Source organism: Grus americana, chromosome 3, assembly GCF_028858705.1.
Source record: "Grus americana isolate bGruAme1 chromosome 3, bGruAme1.mat, whole genome shotgun sequence".
In the NCBI taxonomy this organism is placed as follows: Eukaryota; Metazoa; Chordata; class Aves; order Gruiformes; family Gruidae; genus Grus; species Grus americana.
The window spans coordinates 80,240,607-80,263,838 of record NC_072854.1 but is presented as its reverse complement, the minus strand read 5'-3'; the positions used below and the strand labels follow the sequence as shown (position 1 = coordinate 80,263,838).

The following is a 23,232-nucleotide window of genomic DNA, read 5'->3' as shown; positions in this document are numbered from 1 at the left end:
CCGGAATGCGCCGCGGCGCGGGACAGGCCAGGCTCTGCCCCCGAACGCGGAAGCGAGGCAGTTTGAAGCGCTGACAGGCCGGGGCGTGCTCTCGCGTGCCATGGCGGCGCTTGGCGCCTACCGCTGCATCGAGTGCAACAGGGAGGCAGCGGAGCTGTACAGGGACTACCAGCGCGGCGTGCTCCGTATCTCTATCTGCGTGAGTCGGGGTGGCGGCGGCGGCCTGCGAGCGCGGCGGGGACGGGGCGGCCGGGCAGTGGGCGAGGGAGGCCGGAGGGGAGGGGTAGCGGCGGGGAAGGGCGCAAACGGGAGGCTTCGACGTCAGCAGGCGGCGGCACGTGGTGCCGTTCCCGCCTGGCCAGACTCCCCGCGCGGCGGAAGCTTCCCCTGCTGCCGGGCTCGGGCCTTGGTCCACGGGGCGCGTTTCTTCGTGGGTTGGCCGTTTTCCCTGGATCCGGCCGGGTGTAGGCTTGCTGTTTGCGGTGCTTCCCGCCGCCATTGCTGCCGGTCCCTCGAGGGCACCTGCGTGGTAGCGCTGTCCCGGTTGGCGTGTGCGCGCCGGTACCGGGCGCTGCGGGAGGCCTGGCGCTGCGCTCTGTGTGTTTCGCTGCCTGAAAGGCAGATCCGAGTGCGTCTCCGGGGTTAGACGACTTCAGTGAAGCTGGCAAACAGTTGGACTTAAATGTCGGGTTTTGACTGGTGGTTATTCAGCGCACGCGCAAGGACTTGTGCATTACTGACCCAGCTACAGTGGCTGTGCTTTCCAAAATGGTACCAGCGTGTTCTAGGCTGTTTATTGCTCTCCCTTCCCACTCTGCCTCTCACTGAGTTAATTTGTTTTTCCCCATAGTGTTTTCACAATCTTAAAATAACTTTCTTCTCTTTCAGCATCTTCTGTGTTTTCTCAGAGATTTTGCAGCCACGGCAAAAAGAAATTTACCTTTGTAAGCAGTGTTTTCAACTGTTTCTAAATTACCGTTTTCAATTTTTGATAGGGTTTATGTAGACTTGTCTCCAGTGGTTAGTTTTGACTTATATTTTTTGTAGTGTGTAAAAAATTGGATCACTTAGCACCCTATATTTCAGTGTGTGGGAAAAAAAAATAGAATTTTGGAATGCAGGGATCTACAAATATGTCTTGACTAGGCCTTTGATTTTATCTGTGATTGTGTTTCACAACATCCTGTCTGCTCCCTATAAAATTGGAAAACCTTGTGTTCGAACCAATTGTTGGATATTTTCTAAGGAATTAGTTGTATATCATTCAAACTTCCTTTGTGGTTGTTTCCCCCAGTTTTGTAGCCCTTGGCGTTTTGAGAATGCTGTTAGAAGGTGGATTCAGTTACTAACCATGAAGCTAAAAATGTAACATATGACCAGAAGGCATTGTATGCAACTTGTGCTGAATTCCTTTATGACTTTATAGCTTTGAGTCATTCAAACAATTCTTAGATCAAAAATAGAGATCGTAGGCAACCAGGTCATAATGGTCTGTGGCTAATTTATATTTGCAGAAAGAGTGGTTAGCTCAAGCTGAAGGATATACGTGTTAGATCTCTGCTTCTGTTATCAACAAGAGGCTATGAAAACAAGATGTGTACAAATTACTGATGGTAGTAGAAAGAGCTGACTCACATCCTTCTCTTTTCTCAGCCCAGCAATCAGTTAGAATGACTTGTTGCTGTAGAGCATAAACCAGTTGAAAATGTACACAAAAATCTCTGCAGATATTTTGAAAACTGAAGATACCAGCAATTTTCTTAGGTAAAAGACAACACAGTAATAGAGATTGATTTCTGCTGGCTTTAGACATGCACACTGCAAAGAAAAAATAATTTTAGTTGCTTTTTTGTGTTAGTATAACATATCATGTTCAGTAGTGAATATGAACTATGTAAAATCATTGATAGTCAAATCACATAGTCAAAATTCGTCATTGGTACATGATAAAAATGTAAATGGTTTTCTTTGGAGCCCTTTCATGTGGAGCTTCAAACTCATCTTTGAAATCAAGGACAAGTTGGATACAAAGGGACAAGCATAAAGCTTAAGCTTGCAGCCATATCACATAAGATTTAACACATCTTGTAAACCCAGGTCGTCAATTACGGTTATTAATTTGGCTATGATAATCTCTAAGGCAAACTGGGAGCCAATAGATGGCACCTGTTTCTCTTAGCATTTAACCATTTGAGGACTTATGATCCTGGTCTTCTGGAGCTGTGACATCCCATGTAGAATCAAAGCCTTAAGTCCCAGTTGCTGTGTTCATCGCAAATGCCAAACTCTTACAAAAAGAGTAAAGAATAAAGTAAAAGAAAGAGTAAAGAAAGAAACACATTTTCCTAGCAAGTTGGAATTCTGTCCACCTTTCTTCACGCAGGTCCAGATCTGTACCATTTTTCACTTACTCCTACCAGTCTGTTTCCTCTGTCTATGTTATGGTTTATCATGGTTCAGTTTCAGTCTTAGTCCTAGTTGCTCTTATGTGGTGCCATGTCATATCATCTCTAACCCTTTCTCTTCATTTCTAGCCACCCAGGAACTACTGAGAGTAGGAGCTGTCCACATGAGGAACAGGCAATATGATGCACGTTAATAAGAAACACATAGCTCATGGTTTATAAAGTGAAGATGAGAATGTTAGAAGATTTCCAAGATCAAAAGATTCTTTCAATTGAACTGATCTGAATTCTGCTTTATCTGTGTATTGCAGGAAAGCATTGCTGTCTTCTCCAGCTACCAGGAGCTCATGGTTCTAACCGGGCAATTCTTGGTTTACTTTTTCCTTTTAATCTGGAAGAATAGTTTTGTCACTGCACTAACCCTCTGCAGACATTCTGCTCCATGCAGGCAATACTGTGCTCTGGCCAGAGACCTGAAAAGTTGGTCAGCATCACACTACTGGCAACAAATATAGTCAAGTACAGAATGTGATTCGATACCCTTCACAAACTTTCAGTGTTATAATGAATTTGTCAGAATCATCTTAACCTGAAAATATCATAGCTTAGAAATTTTTTCCACTTTAGAGAATAAAAAGATCCCACTTACCAGTGTGAAACATAATTTATATTAGATATTTATAAAACTTAGAGTGTAGGCCTCTCAAAACTTACGAAAAGCTGAAAGTGTTTAAGAAAAACTTGAGGTCTGAGGTGATATTAGAAGGTGTGACCACTCAGCCTGAGAACAGTTTTCATCTGTCTTTGTGGAATTAGAGCATCAAGTACTGCAACTCCTTTGTAGCATAAGGGAGAAAAAGTACATAGAAAGAGTGTATAGTGATACTCAAAGATAATTGTTTGTTTGTTTGTTTAAAAAGCTTGGGGATACTTTTGTTTCATTCCTATTTTCAAGTGGTACATGAAAATACTGACTGACACATTAAGGAAGAAAAAAACCAAAACAACTCAACATTTATTCCATATAATACATTACATACAGGGTTTCTTTTCTTATTTTGGCCCCAGAAAATCAGGAACAAGTAGAGCATTGCCAAGATCATCACCATTTTATATTGACCTACAGACTTGCCCTGTGCTAGTTTAAAGTTATCCTTGATAAATTAATAAATCTACATCTAAAAGGTCTTTGCCATTCTCAGGATGTTTCTTCTCATTCAACAAATTTCGAAACATCATCTTGAGGTTGAAGAAGCTAAGTTCTCCCAACAGCATCTTCTGTCTAATCCTACATTTGTTTTTATGATGTGTTTAACCTGATCTGGGCCTGATTTTCAGGCAGAAGATTTAAATTTGAATGCCTAAGCAAAATACCATGATTTTGTATTTTGTTATTAATCTGTTGAAGAGAAGAATGGATTTTTTTCCAGAGGCAAATACTAATGCCATTACAAGAGACAGGTGGACTATTGTTCCTTAGAAAGAACTTAATGGTACTCAAAAACAGATAATAAATTTCTGAGGAAATTCACCTCCTCAGGGAGACCTGTTCAATGTTTTTTCTTCAATGTGATAACTGGGAGTGGCGGGGTGTGTGTGTATGAGAGAGCGTGCAGGCGTATTAGGATTGCCTCCAACGAAGGGGACTTCTTGTGGTTGCTTTGCAACTCATGGGTCTGGTTCTAATCCTGTGCTGTGAACATCCTGACGTTTTCCCTGTTCCGAACCAGAAGTAATGGTGAAAGTAAGCCTAGGTGGTTCTTTATAGAGGAGATTTTTGTTAATTACTTTGAGATCCTTAAAACTTAAATGATCTGTAAGTAATACATCGAATCTTCACTGAATAGATTATGAACCAACCATTAACAACAGTAACAAAAAATACTCTTCAGATAACAGTGCCAGCTACAGTATTAATGCTATAGGGGGGAAAAAAACACATTCAGCTAACCTGGAATAAATTCTGCAGTAAAAGTGCAATGAATATGAAAGGAAATTAGCAAACTTGACTTATTCCAAAATAGAAGGAAAAACCTGCAATTTTTCAAAATTTCGTTTTAAATTACACACATCTTATTGTGTTTAAAAATAAAGTTTCAAAAATGTTAATTGTTCCAGACCCTAGCAAAGGGAAAGAAATTATTCATTGCAATATGTAGAGCTCAGTCAGGATCCCCCTTGTGTTTTGTAATAAGGCGGCCAAATTGCCCGAGCAGTGCACACTTCATTTAGCTTTTCTGCAATTAAAAAATAATTGAAAAGCTTTTTTATTGCAGCAAGGCAGGGAGACTTTAAATGCTTTGAATGCAAATCATTTATGTGGTAAGGTAAAGAATCTGTCAAGAGTACAAAGATCATCCTGTAAAATAAAGTATGTTATTTTTCTTACATAACTCATTCTACAGACAAACTCTCTACTGAAAAACATATCATATAAGAAAAATTACAAAAAAATATTTTTAGTTTCATTTTTTCCGAAATGGAATGCATCTGAAACTGGGCTGTTTGGTTTTACAGCTTATTATGACACTTAGCCACATGCCTAATAAAGAACGCATTCCTGAAAGCAGTACAGCTAATTACATTTTATTGTTTAAGGGTGCAACTGGGATTAAGGGTGCTCTCGTGAGATGATGGGTCTGTGTTAGTTTGCCCTATGAACCTATATAAATGAACCTATGTTCAGGTTGAAGCTATGTAAATGTTGTTTAAATTTGCTGTATTATGTAGTCTAGCAAAAAATGGTAGTTTAATTTTGCCAAAATCTAATCCCTGGAGAAAGGAATACTAAAATGAGACTGTTTCACTGGTGTTTCTAATATCCAGCGATTTGCAAACGTATTCCTGGTGTGGTTTTCATGTTATTTTTAGTTAAGGATGAAGCCTGGTTATTCAATGTATATTTTTATTTTCTGTAGTATCCTATGGCTTACTCTTCAAGAACATTTTTCCCTTCCACCACCCTTATCCCAAAATACTTTCACTTAAAAATTCAGTTATGTTTTAATGTTGGAGAGAGCACTCTTAAAAAGTCGTGCTCATATACTTGAGGAACTTTGCCCTTCAGTGATAGTAGGTATTTCCTCACATATTTGCACACTGTATTGTATTTGGCATATGTTTGTGAACTGTGTTCGGAGTTGAGTACCTTTGATGAACAAAGAAGAGGTAGTATGTCTTTTGTGTAATGTTTTGTAAAAGGCTGATAAACATGTAGTCAGAGTTAACAATTCAGTACTTCTTTTGTCTTATGTAATACAACTGAGATGTTAAAACATGTTACTTTCCTTAACTGTTTTGGATTGCTTTGATCAGAAAGAATCTGATACACTACACTGTGAAGAACATGGTTGTACTAGCTTTTGAAGATTTCTTTTTTTCTTAAAGCTGCCTTTGCTGATTGTTCCTAAATAATAGTTAAATATTCCTAAATATTTGTCTAGTCAAACAATTCCTAAGCTAATACCCATTAAAATTCATTAGAATATTGAAATACATTCAACACCATTTTTAGGATATTTTTTAGGATTTTTTACAATATCTATTGGACTTCTGTGTGTCAGTATCAAACATTTGTCATGTTCCTTAAATTTAGCATTTTAGAATAAGAAACGTAAACAGAATTTGTGGTGTCAAGCTTTCTCTTCTGCAACAGAATCTGAAAGTACCTTTTAATCAAAGTAATGTCTATTTTTTCAAGGAAAGATACCAGTTATTTCCTATTTCTGACGTTAGTTACATATTTAAGAAAGAAATTAAAAACTGGTTAAAACCATAGAGAAATCCAGTTACTTCTTTCTGTCATTTTAGAACTGGTTAATGATAGTTCAAGAAAGCCCAAAGAAGATTGGAAAAGCTCCATTTTGTTAAAGATGTGCCTTCTCCAGTCATGCTGAACAGATTGCTGGCTAGAGCTGTGCAGAGCTGCGCTGGGGAGTGAGACATGAGCATCAGTATTGTCGTTCACTCTAAATTGCCTAACAAACGTCTTAAAAGTAAGCCCACAAGCATTTCTCCATAGCTGAGCTGCTCATACTGATCTTCTCTGAAAGTGTTAGTGATTAGCAATGTCCGTGAAGTTACATCACTTTAACTAGGAGAAGCTATCCAGTCAAATCTGTGTGTACTTAAACGGCATTAACCCTTGCTAGCATTGATTTTGCTGAAGTCAGGCGCTAGTCACAAGTTTCCTTCCTAGGCATTTAAGGTTAGTGTCAGATGTTTTAGTAGTACAGCTGAAAAAAATAACATGTTCATGATTTCCCTGTAGAAAGAAATGAAGCAAGACACTGCCTTTAATTATAGGTACAATTTCTTTTTCACTCTATTAAATGCTGTAGCTGGGGTCCTCTGTTAATTACATCCTTTCTTCTATCTCTGTTTAATTTTAGACTTATCAAACTGTTGATTAAGTCAATTTTTGAATTCATTACCTCTAACTTGTGTACTGTCATACACAGTATTTTCTGTTCTAATCCAAGCGAGTTTGTTGGGTTTTTTTCTTGAGCTGGACCAAGAAACACTGATTAGTAGTAGGAACATTCCTTAGACACTCTATTCAACTTATGCATTTGTTTGATTTGTTACGCATTTCTTGATATGGATATTGGATTTTCAAGTCAGTTTGCTAGTGAAATTTTGCTTCTTAAATTCTCCCATAATAAATCTGGTAAATAACAAGGCAAAGTTAAATTTGGACACAAGGAATCCCTATAAAATTGAAAAAAACCCCTTTTTTATTCTTTCCTGGGAGTTTGTCTGTAGGTATGTTCTGTCTAATGCTGCGTTTTTGACTGTTCCATAATTTCAGAAAGCTGTGTGCCTAGATTTCTGTTCTGGCAGTGCACTCATTAAAATGGAAATAGAGATCGTTTCTATGACTGTTGTACTCTGAGCATGGCAGCTAACGTGAAGGCCCCCGGGAGTGGGATTAGCTGAGGACAGGTTGGAGGAAACAAGTTGCTAAAGTAGAGGATGGGCAGCAGGAGAAAGCTGACCTGTGGACGAGCACTCTTCTGCAAGTGCACTGGTTTGAGCTGAAAAGGTTGCTGTGATCTCCTGCTGCTGCTCCTCAGCTCTCTGCTAGAAGTTATTTCCCCCTCAGGTCCGCTAGATGAGCCTTTTGTAAGACTTGTTTAACCCTCCCGTTCACAGTTAGTATAATAGCCTTTTGTTACCCCTTCTCATTTAACTCAAGTCAAAGGGTGATCACCCATGCAGGTGAGTCAATAAATCTGGAGGGGGTTGATGACAAGCAGTTCCCAATGGTCTGGGTGAAATAACCTCTCTAGTAGGCACAGCAGGAACCAGCAGATGTGTTGGAGGAGTAATGGTCTAGTGTCTTACCACCGTTGAGTAGCAACTTCCAACTCTTTGGCTGCATCTGTGTGTGAAAACTACATTATCAGTATTCTAAATATATTGGTGTTTGTTCAATAATGGAAAACGAATTGGAACATCTGGACTACTTACCAGTATGGAAGACCAATGCAACAGGAAAAAACATTTACTTTTTTCCTTGAAAGGAGGAAAAAGGTAGGATAGGAGGATAAAGCATGTCTTTTAAAAGGGAGTGATAAAAGGAATTAATTTTCTTTCCAAAAAATACCTCCAAAAATCCCAAAATACCAAGTAGACAGGCCGTGATCAGGTAACCTTTAACAAAATACTGGTGCGTTTCTTCAGTGTTGGGAAGGCAGCTTGGGTTTTTTGCATCCGTAGGACATAAAATGATAACTAAGTACATCCTTGCATAGTTTATTATCTGTGTTAATTTGAAGCCTGTAAAAATTGATAATGTATCTTTCTGTTCTGTAAGGGAAATCCTTGTGTCAACTGTAGTGTCAAGGAGAGGAAGCAATTTTTCTGAATGGATTAAGGAAAGACTAATAAGAATTGAATAGCTACTTTCGATTTCTGCGGTTGTGCTAAGCGTAGAGGAGTATTTCATAAACACTTGCTTTCTTTCTCTTTTTTTTTTTCTTTCTCCTAATTCTTGTTATTTTGTAACTTTCAGAAATCCTGCCAGAAACCTGTGGACAAATACATTGAGTATGATCCTGTTATCATCTTGATTAATGCTGTTTTATGTAAAGCACAAGCATACAGGCACATTCTTTTCAATACAAAGATAAATGTAAGTTGCTACACCGCTACCCTGTGACTTTTTTTGGCTAAAGATATATTTAGGTTTGGTAAATTGATTGCAATAGTTGTAACATTTTAGGAGCTGTTCTTCTGCCCTTCCACAGGTTCCATCAAGCTGAATCAGTTTTGTTCTCCAACAGGTTAAGGGTCTAATATCATGAATAGAACACATGAAATCTCAAATTCCAGCTGTTACTAAAAAAGTTACTGTCTCCCCAGTAGCAATACCACAATACCAGCAAATACAGCAGTCATTCTACATGTTAAAGAGAGTCCTAAACGGACTCATTGGAAGAGAAAGATGTAATTTGAAGTTCATTTCCAACTTAAATTTCTGTTGGAAACAGTTCTTTTTGAAATGAGCTATAGTAATATAGCATGCCATATTAACAATACTATGCCAACTAAACCTACTGTACTAATTTCTCACGAGTTTCCTCCTGAGTAATGAACCATGTCCTCAAAACTATAGCGAAAGATAGTGGCTTTTACATGAAGTGTTGTTGATGCAGTGTTACGGAGTGAACTTAACTTAGTTGTGCTGGCCCAGCCGGAGCATAGAGGAGTAGCTTTTCTGACAGAGTTGCATATTTTTACTTTAAGTATTGATTTCCCAGGAGAGGGAAGCCAATCTAGAGCAAACTATCAAAGCATAAGTGTCTGCTGTGTTCATGTTGATATCTCTTGGCCAGTCCCTGCTGTTAAGCAATGTAGGTAGATATACTCACCTCATCTTTCAAGCATAAATCTGACTAAAGGTTTTTAGTTAATTCAGTGCTTCTGGAGACTGGTAACAATGTTTTCCGTGAGGCTTCTGGAAGAATTATTCCATCTGTTGAAATTTTGTCTATTGAAATAAATCGAGTTGAATTTTTAAACTGGCTTAGCGTCTGCATGCGTGTGCAGTTGGCACAACTACTCTCTAATGGAAAAAGTAGAATCCCCGCACAGAAATTGCATTGTTTATTTAAATCTGTATACAGTCAGAATTCACCCCACATACGCTCTGGCTTACAGACTGTTTAATGGGGAAACATGCTAACTATGGACTCTCATGACATTCTTGCAGTCACTTCAGAAGATACTTTTAATTTTTGTTTAGTTATATTGCTCCATTTATTTTTGGTTCTTCACCCTTACCTAAATTAAGAAATGTTTTTGGTATAACTACACTAGTGGTTTCTTCTAATGGAGATTGTCCCAGGGAAAAACAGAAACTAGGCTATTTAAACCAGTTCACTGAAGGGAATAGTTGCCCTGAAACTAAAATTTTTGATAGTAGAAATCTGCTAGCCCTGGAACAATTTTGGTTTTATATTCCTAACTGAAACACCCTTCCCAACTGAAAAAAAAAAAGTTTAGAGCAGGCTTTATAAACTACAGTTACATGCTTTCTTCTGTATGGAGCTGTTCATACTGTTTTCTACCTTCTCTAATTGGCATATCATGTTAATTTCTGTTAAAAGGATGATGTGCTAAACTAATGGCTCAACAGAAGTAATTTGCTTATATTACTAAACAAAAGTAATAAACCTACAGAGCTTGTTTGTATGGAGATGTAGAAATGTATTTTAAATACCAGTTTAATACTAATACTTTAATTTATGCTGATTTAATACTAATGCTTTTTTTATTCTTTCATTTACCAGATTCATGGGAAGCTTGGCATATTTTGTTTGCTTTGTGAGGCTTATCTCAGGTGGTTGCAACTACAGGATTCAAGCCAAAATACAGATCCTGATGACTTAATCAGATATGCCAAGGAATGGGATTTTTATAGAATGTTTGGTATAGCTTCTTTAGGTAAGATTGATGATTAGTTCATGTAACTATTTACTCTTTAAGCATTGAGTAACTTCATGAGTCTTTCATCAAGCCTGTATTGCAAAAATTAGTACAGAATGGATGTCACGTCCTATCCAGTATGGTAAATTGATTATACACGTAGTCTCTCATTTGCCAGCATTTAATGCAAATGCATATTTTGATCCTGATTACAGTTCAGGCTGATACGATAGCATTAGATACCAAAACACTGAAAAGTGGCAATATTCAGAAACCTTTGTTGGAATCCATTTACATAGTTTTGAAGACCAACGTAGAGTTCAGCCTTATTCCCTATTTCATGTTGACTCCAAGGATTATTATTCGTTAAGGTGATGCAACAGTAAGGATCATCCTTAGAGAACTAAACAGTAATCACGAAAAGCTGTATCTGGTTTGTGGGGTTTTTTTACATGAATACACAAAGATACAGAGCAGTGTCATCACTGATAAAGAGTAATTACTTCTGTGCTGCAAGACTAAATTTGAAGGCAGGGGAAGGTTTTTGTTTTATTTTGGTTGATATTTTTATTCTCATATTTCTTCTGGTGATAGTGTTTAAATCAAGCCCACAGACTAAAACTAGTATTTCCCTTAGACATTCAGAGTTTAAGTTCAGTCATTTATTGTCTAGTGTTGCTCTAAGGAGGCTTCCGTAACAGGTAAATAACAATGTTGGAACTCATTTTTCAGTAGTAATTCATCTATTACAGTTGTCGTGAGAGTTTTTTGACATCTGCATTAATACCAGCGTTACATAGGGATGCGGTGTCAAAAAAAGTCTAATAGCTCAATGATATTTTCGCCTTAGTGTTCTTTCTTATGCTGGATTGAAAGGATTCTTTGCTGGTAACCTTTTCAAGAGAGACAAGTATTGATTTTGTTTTACAGGGTAACAGACAGTTGAAAAAACCCCTCTCCTTTTGTTAAAAAGGAAAAGTAAAGGAAGGTCATATGCTAAACTTCCTGTGCTATACGGTGTGCGAAATTAGGAGTATGACAATCCTACAGACAGAATTCTGTGATAGAATTATTTTGAATGTCATCAATGAACACAGGAGATGGAGGACATGTTCATGTTTGCTTATGTCTTTTACATAGCAGTGGCTCAGTTACATTTGGGACACATCATTTCGCTGAAATTCATCAAAAAAAAGGACTTGATTTTGGCACTTGGTTCTCTCTAACTTCTCTTATTTTCTCTTAGAACAAACTTCATTTTTGCTTGGCATTTTTCTTACCTTATGGTGGATGAGACCTGAGATGCTGAAAACAAAGTCTGACTTCATTTTACTTCTCAAAGCACTGCTGTTGTCCAGCTATGGAAAGCTTTTGCTAATTCCAGCTGTTATTTGGGAACATGACTACACACCTTTGTGCCTTGCGTTTATAAAAGTGTTTGTCTTGATATCAAACTCTCAGGCAATTAGAGGTATGGTTTTGCTTTTTTATTACTACATTATTTGTATAGAATGTGTGTGAGAGAATGCAGCTGTTATAGAAGTCATTATTATTGCTGTTTATATTTTTAATCAGTATCAGTTATGTGAGTGAAATAGCTCTGGCTGAAAACTGTGTTATTTAGACTTCAATAGAAAGTGAATGAAACAAACTGCTTTAATAAAGAAAGAAAAAGCACCTCTTATCTCACCATCATTTCTTTGTGTATGCTGTATTATATCTATCAGATCCATCAGTTAGAATTTGAGACAACTCATTGTGGATCATTGAAACAAAGTAGAATTCTTTGTGCATCTGCAAAATGAAAATTTCATGTTGAATTTATGCATGGATTTGAAATGCAGACTTTAACAAATTTTTGTGATTTCTTGTACATACAAATTAATACGAATTCTCACATGGTTTCTATGATCTTCTGAAATGGTGATAAGTTTGTTCTGTTTTCTTTTGCAGTTACATTGAACTTGAACCGAATGCTCCCTTGGTTGGCCATCATCTTTGGATTAATTTTGGAAAATGGTGTTGTCTGCTTGTTCCAGAAAATGGGATGGGATGTTTGAAACATCAGCCCATATCTGAAGAAATACCAACAATATGATGATCATTTTCTAAGAATGATCTCTGCCAGCAGGCTCCAAAGACACTATTTTCACAGTGATAAAGAAGGTGATAGATAACAATAACTTGCATTAGTGGTGAGTGTAGGCAGTTTTAGGATGAGTTAAAATGAGAAGCTTCAGAAGTTTGGCTATTTAATGCGGTGAGCCATAAAATCTCTGCCTCAGCTTGTTTGTTTTCCCATAAAAATATGATTATGTTACTATCCTAATAGCTCTGTAAATCTGGCTGCATGGCTATGGCTGTAACAAAAAAGGTACACTAAAAAAAGTTCACCACTGCTACCAATCAGTGCATTTTGACAGAAAGAGGAGGATGTATTGTTCCCTTCAGAGGAAAGAAGAGAGTCAGCAGAAAAATGTAAAAGCCCAAACTGATATTTCTGCAAAAGCAGATTTTCAAAGAGAGAAGTGAACATGTGCAAACAGATTATTAGAGAAAAGGCAAGTATTGCAGAGTAAACCTACAGTGGGAAAACTAAGTTGCATTCTCTGGAATTATTATGTAACAATCTAAAATAATAAAATATCTAGTTATAGAGTAATCTCTAGGAACTATAGTTTTAACTGGCTTGAAATTTTATGTGATCTCATAAACACTGCTGCTTTGTTTTGAACGCTGAAAAGAGAGTGAAAGGACACTGATCCCCAGCATACAAGGTTGGTTGGGATACTGCTGCTTCTGCATTTAATATTAAGCCACATCCCCTGCACCCAGCCCTCATCCGGCAGCAGGATTAGCAGAAGCAAAAAGTAAAGGATAAGTCTGCTCAGCAATAGAGTAGTACTTGTTCAAAAAAGACATAAACCAAAAAACACCCCTCCCTCCCCTCCAAACCCAAACATGTTTAGGCATAAATTAGTGAAGAAACATTTAGAGAAGTTCTGGACCTTTTTCCCCAGCAGGCAAAGAGAGGGGTAGATGGCCCACAAAGGACCTGGCAGAATTGGTTTCCACAAGACAGTAATTAGGACACAAACCTACTTCTTTTGTGCAGACCAGTTTCCATGACATTCCATCCAATGTTTAATTCTCCTGCCTCAGTTCTGGAAGTCTGTACTATCTACAGGTGCTACTTCCATTCTTCATTTTCCTCAGATGCAGGCTCCCATCTGTGTTTTTCAAAATGGCATCAAATAACATTTTTCAACATCTTCAAGTTAATTCCAAACAGGTTGAGAGTCTAGATTATGACCACAGAAGACATCAGACATGTTTGTCTGATGCAGCTGCCCATGCCAGGGTAAGTTATTCGGTCAGAAAAATAAATGATTGCTGATTCTGTTTTAATAGGTCAGAGGCAGACACCACTCATGCCATTTGTGTTACATTTGACATCTTACTGAATGTGTAACGGTGTGGCTGGAGAAGACAAAAAAAAACCCCAAATTGCAACCTTGTTTAAGTACATGAGACAGTTTAACACTGCAACTGCCCCAGCAAGCACATAGTTGTGAAGGTGTAAGAGGGATCCACTTCCTACTGGTGTGAATTAGTGGCCAGACAATTGAGTGTAGGTGTGCAGTTGCTCACTGGCTGAGCAGCAGCTTTACTAACACGGTACCTAGAACATGATTTGCTTTACATAATTAGATTTGGGGAGATACTCCACCCCCAAAAAGCTTTTTTAAAAACAGTATGTTGCCCAACGTGCTTTGAGTAGTGCTCATCTTTCTCCCACACCAGCATGCAGCGTTGCAACAGAGGCTGCAGGTTGAGAAGGTGCAAAGGGAAAAAGCAGTAGATCTTTTTGAAAAGCTTCAGGGATGCTGGTGTGGCCTGCTTTCATTTTCCTCCTTCACCTCCTGCCTTAAGTTTAAGAGGGAATGAAGTTGTGCTGCTTCAGAGAGGATGACAGAAGAATACGCACTAGGAAAATGCTGGTGCCTGCTGAGCCAAACCCTGTTTGTTATTATAGCTGTCATTTGGCTTTTACTCAGCTCTCTGTTCATCTTACTACAACCTTAGCATTGTCACTGATAAAGTTTCTCACCACTCTCCATGTCCCTCCCTCTTCAGGAAATGTACATTCTTTCTACTGCCAATTTTGTTTTTCTAATGATGTAACAACAGTGCTTTGGTTTGTGCCTCTTAAGTTAGATTTTTTTTTAATTATTATTAATCTTATGTGTCATGGTTATACACAAAAGATTAATTTTTTTTCAGAACTTTTTCCCTTGTCTGCTCTGGCACTGTTTTCAGTCTAAAGGCTGATTGGAGCATATTTAACTGTGACTAATGCAAGGGAAAGATTTTTCATTACATGTACTGTAAATATTATGTAGTCAGCAACAAAATTGTAAATACAATGTATATAAGTTTTGTTTGGGAACAGGTTTTTTTAATTAAAAAATAATATATATTTCAAGACAGTTTCTGAGTTTTATTCAGAAGACCTAGAATGGACATGAACACATTCCAAAAGAAGAAACACTTATCTGTTGTGCCATATATGCCAATAACATATCAGTTACGCACTCTGTAATGCTATCAGGAGCCACTACTGTCCTTATGCAACTTTGAGGATGGAGAAAAAATTAAGAGCTACAGAGCTGTGGAACGAAAGCAGGTGGTGTACACGTTTTCAGTCTTCAGAGGCATCATTACTGTCTAGTAATGTAGGACATTCTGCCTTGTGTGATTTTATGGCTACTCCTTTTCCAGAACTAACATGACAAATACCCTACTATTTCATAGGGGGAACTTGAGGGTGCCCTGTGTGTGTGTGGGCAGGTGTGTACGTATTTTTGATGCCTTTGGAAAAGGATTCCATATGGTGCTTCAGAGAGAACCTAGCCTATTTTAAGTTCCTGCCTCTTTAAAACAGTCATCTCTTGCTCATTTTTATTCTTTTTTGTCTTTTGAGCTCTTCTGTTTTGATAAACTCTTTGTAATGAAATAGTCATCTGTGCTGGAAGATGTATGACAAATAGCCTGCCCTTTCTATATATCTTCAGTTTCTTCATTAATTTATGGAAAAGGATTTACTTGGGTCAAAAATGTAACGGCCTGCAAATGAACCCACGTAAACTCTTGGAGTTTTGCTTGGAATTAAAAGGGATATCATGGCCTATGGGAAATTCACGGGCCTATTGAGCAAATTCCAGAATTCTGTTGGATGAAATGCACAGAAGAAAGTTATTCAGAAGAAACAGATGTTATTCTGACTTGGGTTGAGCAACTGTTTAGTGATTGCGCAGTGGGAGCTGGGAACTTTAACTGGGTCCGTAGGTCAGCTAAGAAGTGAGTGTTTAGACATTACTCTATACAAAAACGGAGAATTAGATTATAAGCTAGGAAGGGTTAAAAGAATGTATGTGTCAGGCAGACTTATACAAAATTAAGAAGACTATAAAAACTAAGGGGATCGAATCTCAAGAAAAATTGGTATGTAAGAAAAAAGATGCAGCATAGATGAGTATGAGTGTATGATTAAGCAAATATATGAACATCCTACTCCTAAATTTTCAAAGGATGAACATGAAGAAAGAATATTATTTATTGTATACACTTTTGTAATAATCTAAGAGATAACATGAAATGGCAAAGGATGGCTTCCAAACAGTAAAGTGTATGGGTTTCCCTAGAAAAGTTACCAATAACCTCATTATTTCAGTGGTTTGCACTCCGTCCTTGAAAATACACTTTTATAAGTAGAGTTACCAATTGTACAGAGATAGAATTAATTGCTGTGAGTAGGAAGAGCTGTACAACAGTAAAGCTTCTCCCTTTATTCTGCAATAGTGTGTGTTGCATTAGGTTTTGCTGGTGGAGGCAAGGGCTGCTACCCTTGTGACCTCGTACAAGTACAGACAAGCGAGTCCTTTCTTCCACAACAAGTCGAATCTCAGGCATATAAACTGCCATTTGTTAGCCCAGTCTACACTGAACTGAAAGTAAAATAGAACATCTGCACTGAAAAACTATTTGCAGCTGATTTCTCATAAAACAAGAAAGCCATTGTTTTTCAGGAGCTCGCATGCTTTTGCAATCCATCAGCTCTCCCCCAACTGGGTAGTGTTAAGCACCACAGTGCCATCTGGAGTTAAAAAGCAAAGCACTATTGTTTCCAAAACTGGAAGGAACATAGAAGTATGTGTTCTTTGATTAATTTTTGTATTGTAAAATCACGAATTCAAGCTTTTAAAATTAACATTCATTTCCAGTTTGGAGGAATGTTAGAGTGAAGTTAGTGGTGAAAAACAGGTCAGAAAATGCTTGTTTTGGTGACTTGGTATCAAGGTCAAATCAAGATATGCACCATGAAAGCTATAAAATGCAAATTATTTTAGCACAGCATCTCTTTGTTTAAGACGTAAACAGTCCTGCAAGCTGGGATTATTCTGAGTAGCCTCACTGAGCTCAGAGAAAATCCATGTGGTAAAAGACATAGTGAATGCATTCTTCCACTGCTAAAAATCAATAGGGATTTTGTTGCTGAATTAATTTGAAACCCAGGTTACTGCAGTTAGAATTTGTAGGAAAGTGCATATAAAGAGATGCCTGTTTTCTCTCCTGCCTCTTATAACGCTGTTCTGACCTTCTTAGTCTTTCCGGTAATGCTTACTATATTACTGAGGTGGCTAGAAAGAAGATCTGAACATGAGGAGCTTTGTAAAATCTTTTTTCTAAGCATGAGCTGCTGTCCTAAATTTGTAAAGCTCTTCTTTGAGCCTTGTATAAATAAATGGCAGGTCCACAAAGCAGCTAGGAAATACTGCCAATGATACGATGTTTTAACTGTTACTCATTTAAGATAATAGATATTGTTTGGGGTTGGTTTGTCTTGGGTAAAAATGTGGTTCAAATTCCTCTACATAGTAGCGTAAGTGTGTGAACTCATACAATTTGTACGTGTACTGGCTGCTGCAGAAATAAATCCAGATGACCCTCATATTTGTTTTATAATCTCTAACTGTAATTCTGAGTACATTTTTAGGCAAAAGAACTGATGGCCATAAGCCGCACAGAAGTGCCTGCCATTGTTATCTGAGCAGAGGGGTGGGGACCTGAATGCTAATCCTAGCTATAGCACCGACTACCACCGTGACCTTGAGCAAGTCATATACGTGGCTCCATAAAATGATTGTACCTCCACCATCACAGGGTTTGAGGGAGGATTAATTTGTTCATGTCTGTTTAAAAAGATGAAAAGCATTAAGTCCTCTCAGCTGCAGGTTGTTGGGAGTCAGTCAACACCATGATGTCAGACACTGAAACAGACATGCCAGGAGCCAGAGAATGTGAATATTGAAGGTGACGCGTTTAAAGAAGTCGTCTCTGTTATGTTAAGGGAAACTTTAATTCTGACCCTTGCTGGCATACAGTTCTGTAATTTACATATCTGAAAACTTTCAGGGGTATATATAGCAAATCATGAATCCCTTATTGTGAATTTTAAGTTACCGCAGCTGCTATGTGCCAAAATAAATCTGAAATTAGATTAAAAAAAATGTGGAAGGGAGGGAGCTGGCACATTAGCTGATCTTACTTTCAGCTATCTGAAAGGAAAACTAAGGTATCTTATTTGACAGTTGGAGGCTTTGAGGTAGAAAGCTCAGGTAGGTCTTGCGTAAAAATTTCTGGTATCTTTTCAGTAAATGAATCCAGTAACATTGCACAAATTTAAACAAGAAAACAAAATCTCAAGAACACAGAAGCTCTTCTACTCACCTTGCATTCTCTTCTCAGAACTGCTAATTCACTCTGTAAGCATCTGTGGGTGTTACCTTTATAGTGATTCCCTGCCATGCATGCTATAGCCCATCTGATGCCGTCACACATGCATCACTCCTAAACTTTGATCCCTTCTTTGGTCTCTCACTTCACTGCCAGCATAAAGCTTTGGTTCTAACCTTCAAAGCCACTGATGTATCATGTCTTGGCTACAGCAGAGATAGCGTCTCTGTCTCAGTAGGACTACAGCGTTCTTTTGATCACCAGAAATCAAAAGCCAACAGAAGTGCCATAATAACTAGGAAGAAAACATTCTCCATCGAGAGCATCCACTGCATAGTAAAGTGCCACATACCAGCACCAGGAGAAATGGCTTGAACTTTGCAGGATAGGGAGCAAAAGTGAATGTATCACTTTGAGCATACTGCTTATCATCTTTTTTTCTCAACAACAGGAATCTGTTTCCCTATGAGGACATTTTTCCTACTTAGTAGTGTGGAAATGGCAGGTGGGTTGCACAGCAGGGAAAACACAATCCATCTCTTACTCATTCCATCCTGGGAGAGAACAAAATGAAAATAAGACAGTGCTGATTAGTGAAGATTATTTTCAGCAAAGTTGGACAGATTATTCAAAACCTTTCCGTTGGAAAAGCAAATTAACTTTGCTACACAATGGTAGGCATACATTTCTTTACATAACCACATGACAAGACTTAGTTTGTATTAAAACTTGCAGCTTTTCAAACTTTATTTTAGACTTCTTTCATTTTAAGTGGATTTTTCCCAAAAAACTTTCCTGCTCAATTGAATTGTGCAATTTATCTACATCGTGTGTCTGTGTAGATGGAGAGAGAGAGGGGGGGGGAAGTCAATCCTATTCTTACAGCGTGCGCATTTTCTGCCTTATCTATGTATGAAATTATGCAGCTTCTAATCATGTAAACGTCCTACGCTGAAAGGAAAGGCCACCTGGGAGAAAGGCACCTTATCCTCACAATAGTTTGACTATTATGCATAGGACAGATTATATCAGTTAAAAAAAAAAAAGTCATGTCCCTGATAAAACAGCATCAGAAACATGTACAGATCGTGTGTCCCTTCCCTCATTGTTACTCATCTGCTTTCACTTAAAAAAAATGCCATTGTAGTGATGCTAATCTAATTCAGCTGCAGGAATGCTGAGATAGTTGAGAGAGGTGTTTTTAATCCTCTACGACACGTCCTGATAGAGGACAGCAAAACAGGAAGGCCTCGCGTGCAGATCCTTCCTCACTCTAATGCAGGCTGGAAGGTGCCGTCTGTGATTTCACGCCATGAGACCAAAAAGCGCTGGCTCCTCTAAACTCCTCGCAGCAGCTGCGCTGGAGGGCTCAGCTCTTTGTCCTGAGCTGGCAGCTGCTTCTGCCACCCCCGATGGGAACAGTTTTGTTTTCACAGAATCAGATGGGGCTAGAAATTAACTCGGAGGTCATCTGGTCCTTCCTCCAGCCGTTGGGCTGGATGAGCACTCTTGACAGATGTTCTCACTGGCGGGCAGAGATCCTGGCTCTGAGAGACCAAAGCTCGGCCGCCTTTCCTACATGAGGAGACCTGTCAGCTCTCACTGCGTGCAGCGGCAGTTTGATGCCCGTTTGTTTTTCAGCTATGACCGTTTATTCAAGCAATACGATTTTCTGAAAACGCAAGATTTTACTTGAAGAATCCATGGTGAAGACAGTGGCTTGATATTCTAGTCAGTTTGTGTCCTCCACTTCTATTCTGCAGGTGGCACGCTTCCAGTTCTCTGCTACCCCCTGCTAAGCCAGCAGCATGAAAATCCATCGGTCAGATTCCTTGGCTGTAGGACCGCAAAGTGCTTAGGGCTTTTAAATAAATAAGGCAGACTGTACCTCTCCAAATCTACTACAGGCTTCTTGTAAGGACTTACACATTGGGTTACACACAGTTAAGTTGAAACAAAAATACGATCTCTGCCTACGAACTAAAGCATTTAATTCAGAATGGAATGAGAGAATTGGCACAGTGAATTGAGATCTCTGTTCTTGGAGAATAAACACATCTGTACAAACTTCCTTCTAATTTGCAAAAGAAATCGTAGTGTAAATTTCCATAGTCGGCACACTTTTGAGGAGACGCTCTTACAAATTAATGTCTGTGGTAATGGTGAGATATGCTTGGCTTCTCTAATGCTGATTGACGTGTTCTGTCCGTACACACCTGCATTTGAAGGCACAGAAAAGAGTTTTATTCTCTATGAGAAGAAGTGACATTGAAAGCGTAGAACAATCCTACATTTGCAAGAGAAATAGAAAGGACTTTTTGAATGACTGGCGAGTGATAAGTAGTGCAGGGGAAAAAGGTCCTATTGTGTAACCACATAAAGCACTGGAGACAAGACAAATCTATTTACATATGAAAACTCGGACCTCAAGCAAATCCTACAGAAGAGGACCTAAGACAGGATAAAAGAAAAGCATAAACCAGAATTCCTTCTTCCTCGCAGAGATTACCGCAAATTTCTACCTCTCTCATTTATCATTAAATTTTAATCCTTAACATAAGCGCGACGACTGTGCAATGACACCCCCAAAATACACTAGAGCTTTGTTCATAGTCGTCTTTTCTCTTCTAAAAATGCACACAAAGAGAAGTATAAAATATATAGTGAAGAGATGCTATATGTTCCATTTATCTTTACAGGTTATATTGTATGATTAAATGTATTTAAGGCAATGCTTCTCCAATTTGAGCAACATGATGAAGTATCAGTCAGAAAGAGCAAGGGTAATTCAAAGATACGAGCCAAGATTCTGTATGATTTGTACAATATTAAACAGAAGAAAAAAGGAATATTGAGATTCTTAGAATATAGAGATGCTGTGTTCATATGGGATAAAAACCAAATGGTAACAGGACTTCAATATTCTAGTGCTATGAGAAATTAATTTTCACTCTCTTTCTTTCAGCTGATTCTGATAAAATGTCTTTTCCCCTATACCAAACAACTATGTTAATATTTCAGTAGTTTAACTTTTGTGTAATGTAGCATATAAAAAATAATTTTATTCCATGATACGAACAGCCTATGATGTTATTTAATAGTAATGGAACAAGTTAGAAATGTGGTCCTGTTTAAGCTTGTACTTTACCTGTTCAAAACTTTGCATCACTCCTTGTTATTTTGCCTCTGCATGCCCTGCTTGAACTTCCAGTATCTTAAGCAACCCTAACAAAATTGTAGGCTGTTTCAATACAAATAATTAGTGCTACAGGTTTTTATTAAATTCCAGATTCAGTTAAACCGAGGACACTGTAAAGGGTTGAGTTGAGAGGAAAAATAAGGAAATATACTGTCCGTATTGTTCAGGTGCTTTTATAACTGAAGTAACGACCTTGTTACGTTGCCTTTTTGTAAATGATTTAAAAGGTTCTGCTGTTTGATGAGCCAGAAGAGTTTAAGAGCGAGCCGGTAGGGCTCAGACAGGCAACTTTATTGTTTGTGACAGGGCCTCGTATCCTGAGCCAAAATGAGCTCTCAAACTCTTACTCATGTGTCTAGCCAGATAATCACAGGGACGTTTCTGACCCATGGAAGAAATGCTTGGGATTTCTGAAAGAGAGTAGCTAGCACTGCAAGGAGGATTGAACTATTTCTGCTAATGTGAATTTAAGGCAGTGGTTTGACAGAGGATTGAACTCGCTATGCACTAGCAATTCTAAACAGTCTGCTACAGTCACATTTTTTTAAACTCTAATAATCCATTATTTGCATGGGATTTCTCCCATTTTAAATTGAGGAATTCTCAAAGATTACATTCTTTTAACGAGAGATTACCTCAATAATGTGTTAGCATGAATGCATTTAAAACCCATGGCAAAAATTCAGTGAAGAGTTGAAATAGTCACAAGCCTGTGTATTTCAATAACAAATGGGTTTGTCTCATTAAATTGCATACCAACCTTATCTGAAAAATGTAAATTCTACTGCTAAAAGCACATTCCTCTGAAATCAGATGTGGGCTTCGTAACTCAGGGCTGGTTGTTTCCATATTCATCTAATAAATTTTCCTGAATAGAAAGAATGAAAGGGAGCTAAAAAAGTAACTTCTGCAGTGAATATTCATCCCCTCCAGAATTACTATGTCATTTTAAAATGAACGGCCAAATTCACTGCTGGTCACCTGGAGGGAGAACTCCTTGCTAATCCTACTGCTTCCTTACAAGACGTAATTGCCCCGCAAGTTGCGGGCACCAGTCCGGCACAAATCAAGCTTCACCTAGGATTTAATCCATCACATCTGCCCTGGAGCACATCTGGGTTCTGTGGGGCCACCTCCGCTCTTCCAGAGAGCCTCAGCTCGGGCGTTTGTCACTGTGCACAGACGGCGTCCGCACAGATCCCCCAGGTTCCCTGAGCCACGGCAGGAGCAAGCCCTCGCAGCAGACCCCGGATCTTTGCAAAGCTAGCTGCGGAGTTGGAGTCACCAGGATCATGGAACGGCCAGTTAGGAAGCTTTAGCATGTAGTTTAGGGAGCTTTGAAACTCCCAGAAAATGTTAACATCAATGAGATGATTTTGCAAATAAGAGAGCTTTTAACTAGTTTGCTAAGAAAACGGATGAGTTATTTCCCTAGGTCACGCAGCGTTGTCTAGAGTTAAATTCAGTAGCTTCAAATAAACCGACAACAATGGATGGGAAAATGTATGTCTGAGGAGTTGTTTTCTGAGAAAATGCATAGAGTATATGAAAAGGAGTATGAACCTCAAACTGCTGTGGTAAGCTGTATCCTCTACAGGCAGGCATCACGAAAACAGGAGTAAATTCTTTGGAAGAGGCTGAAAGACACATAGCTGTATGTTGGAGAAGAAAAGACCTGTGTGTAGGGTTCTCTTTGGCACATACCCGATTAATCCTGTTTCACACGCCTCCTCAGCGGTCAGCTAAACACCACAGTGGGTGAATTAGTTCCCCATTGCCCTCAGAGCAACCAAATTCCTCAGGCAAAAGGAATGGCTTAGCAAGGCAGCAAGGCAAATAAAATGTGTTCTTTCCAGTTAAGCAAAACCGTGTACCTGCAACAAATGACTGTAACATTAA

General features: G+C 38.6%; 1 protein-coding gene across 1 annotated transcript; it reads left to right on the top strand.

Annotated features, from left to right (window-relative positions):
• Positions 1-46: 46 nt before the first annotated feature.
• On the top strand, positions 47-18,941 carry ARV1 (ARV1 homolog, fatty acid homeostasis modulator). Its single transcript, XM_054822690.1, has 5 exons — positions 47-199; positions 8,422-8,541; positions 10,202-10,355; positions 11,584-11,808; positions 12,291-18,941. The coding sequence occupies exons 1-5, from the start codon at positions 101-103 to the stop codon at positions 12,395-12,397; spliced, it is 705 nt and encodes a 234-aa protein (XP_054678665.1). The 5' UTR covers positions 47-100; the 3' UTR covers positions 12,398-18,941.
• Positions 18,942-23,232: the final 4,291 nt, after the last annotated feature.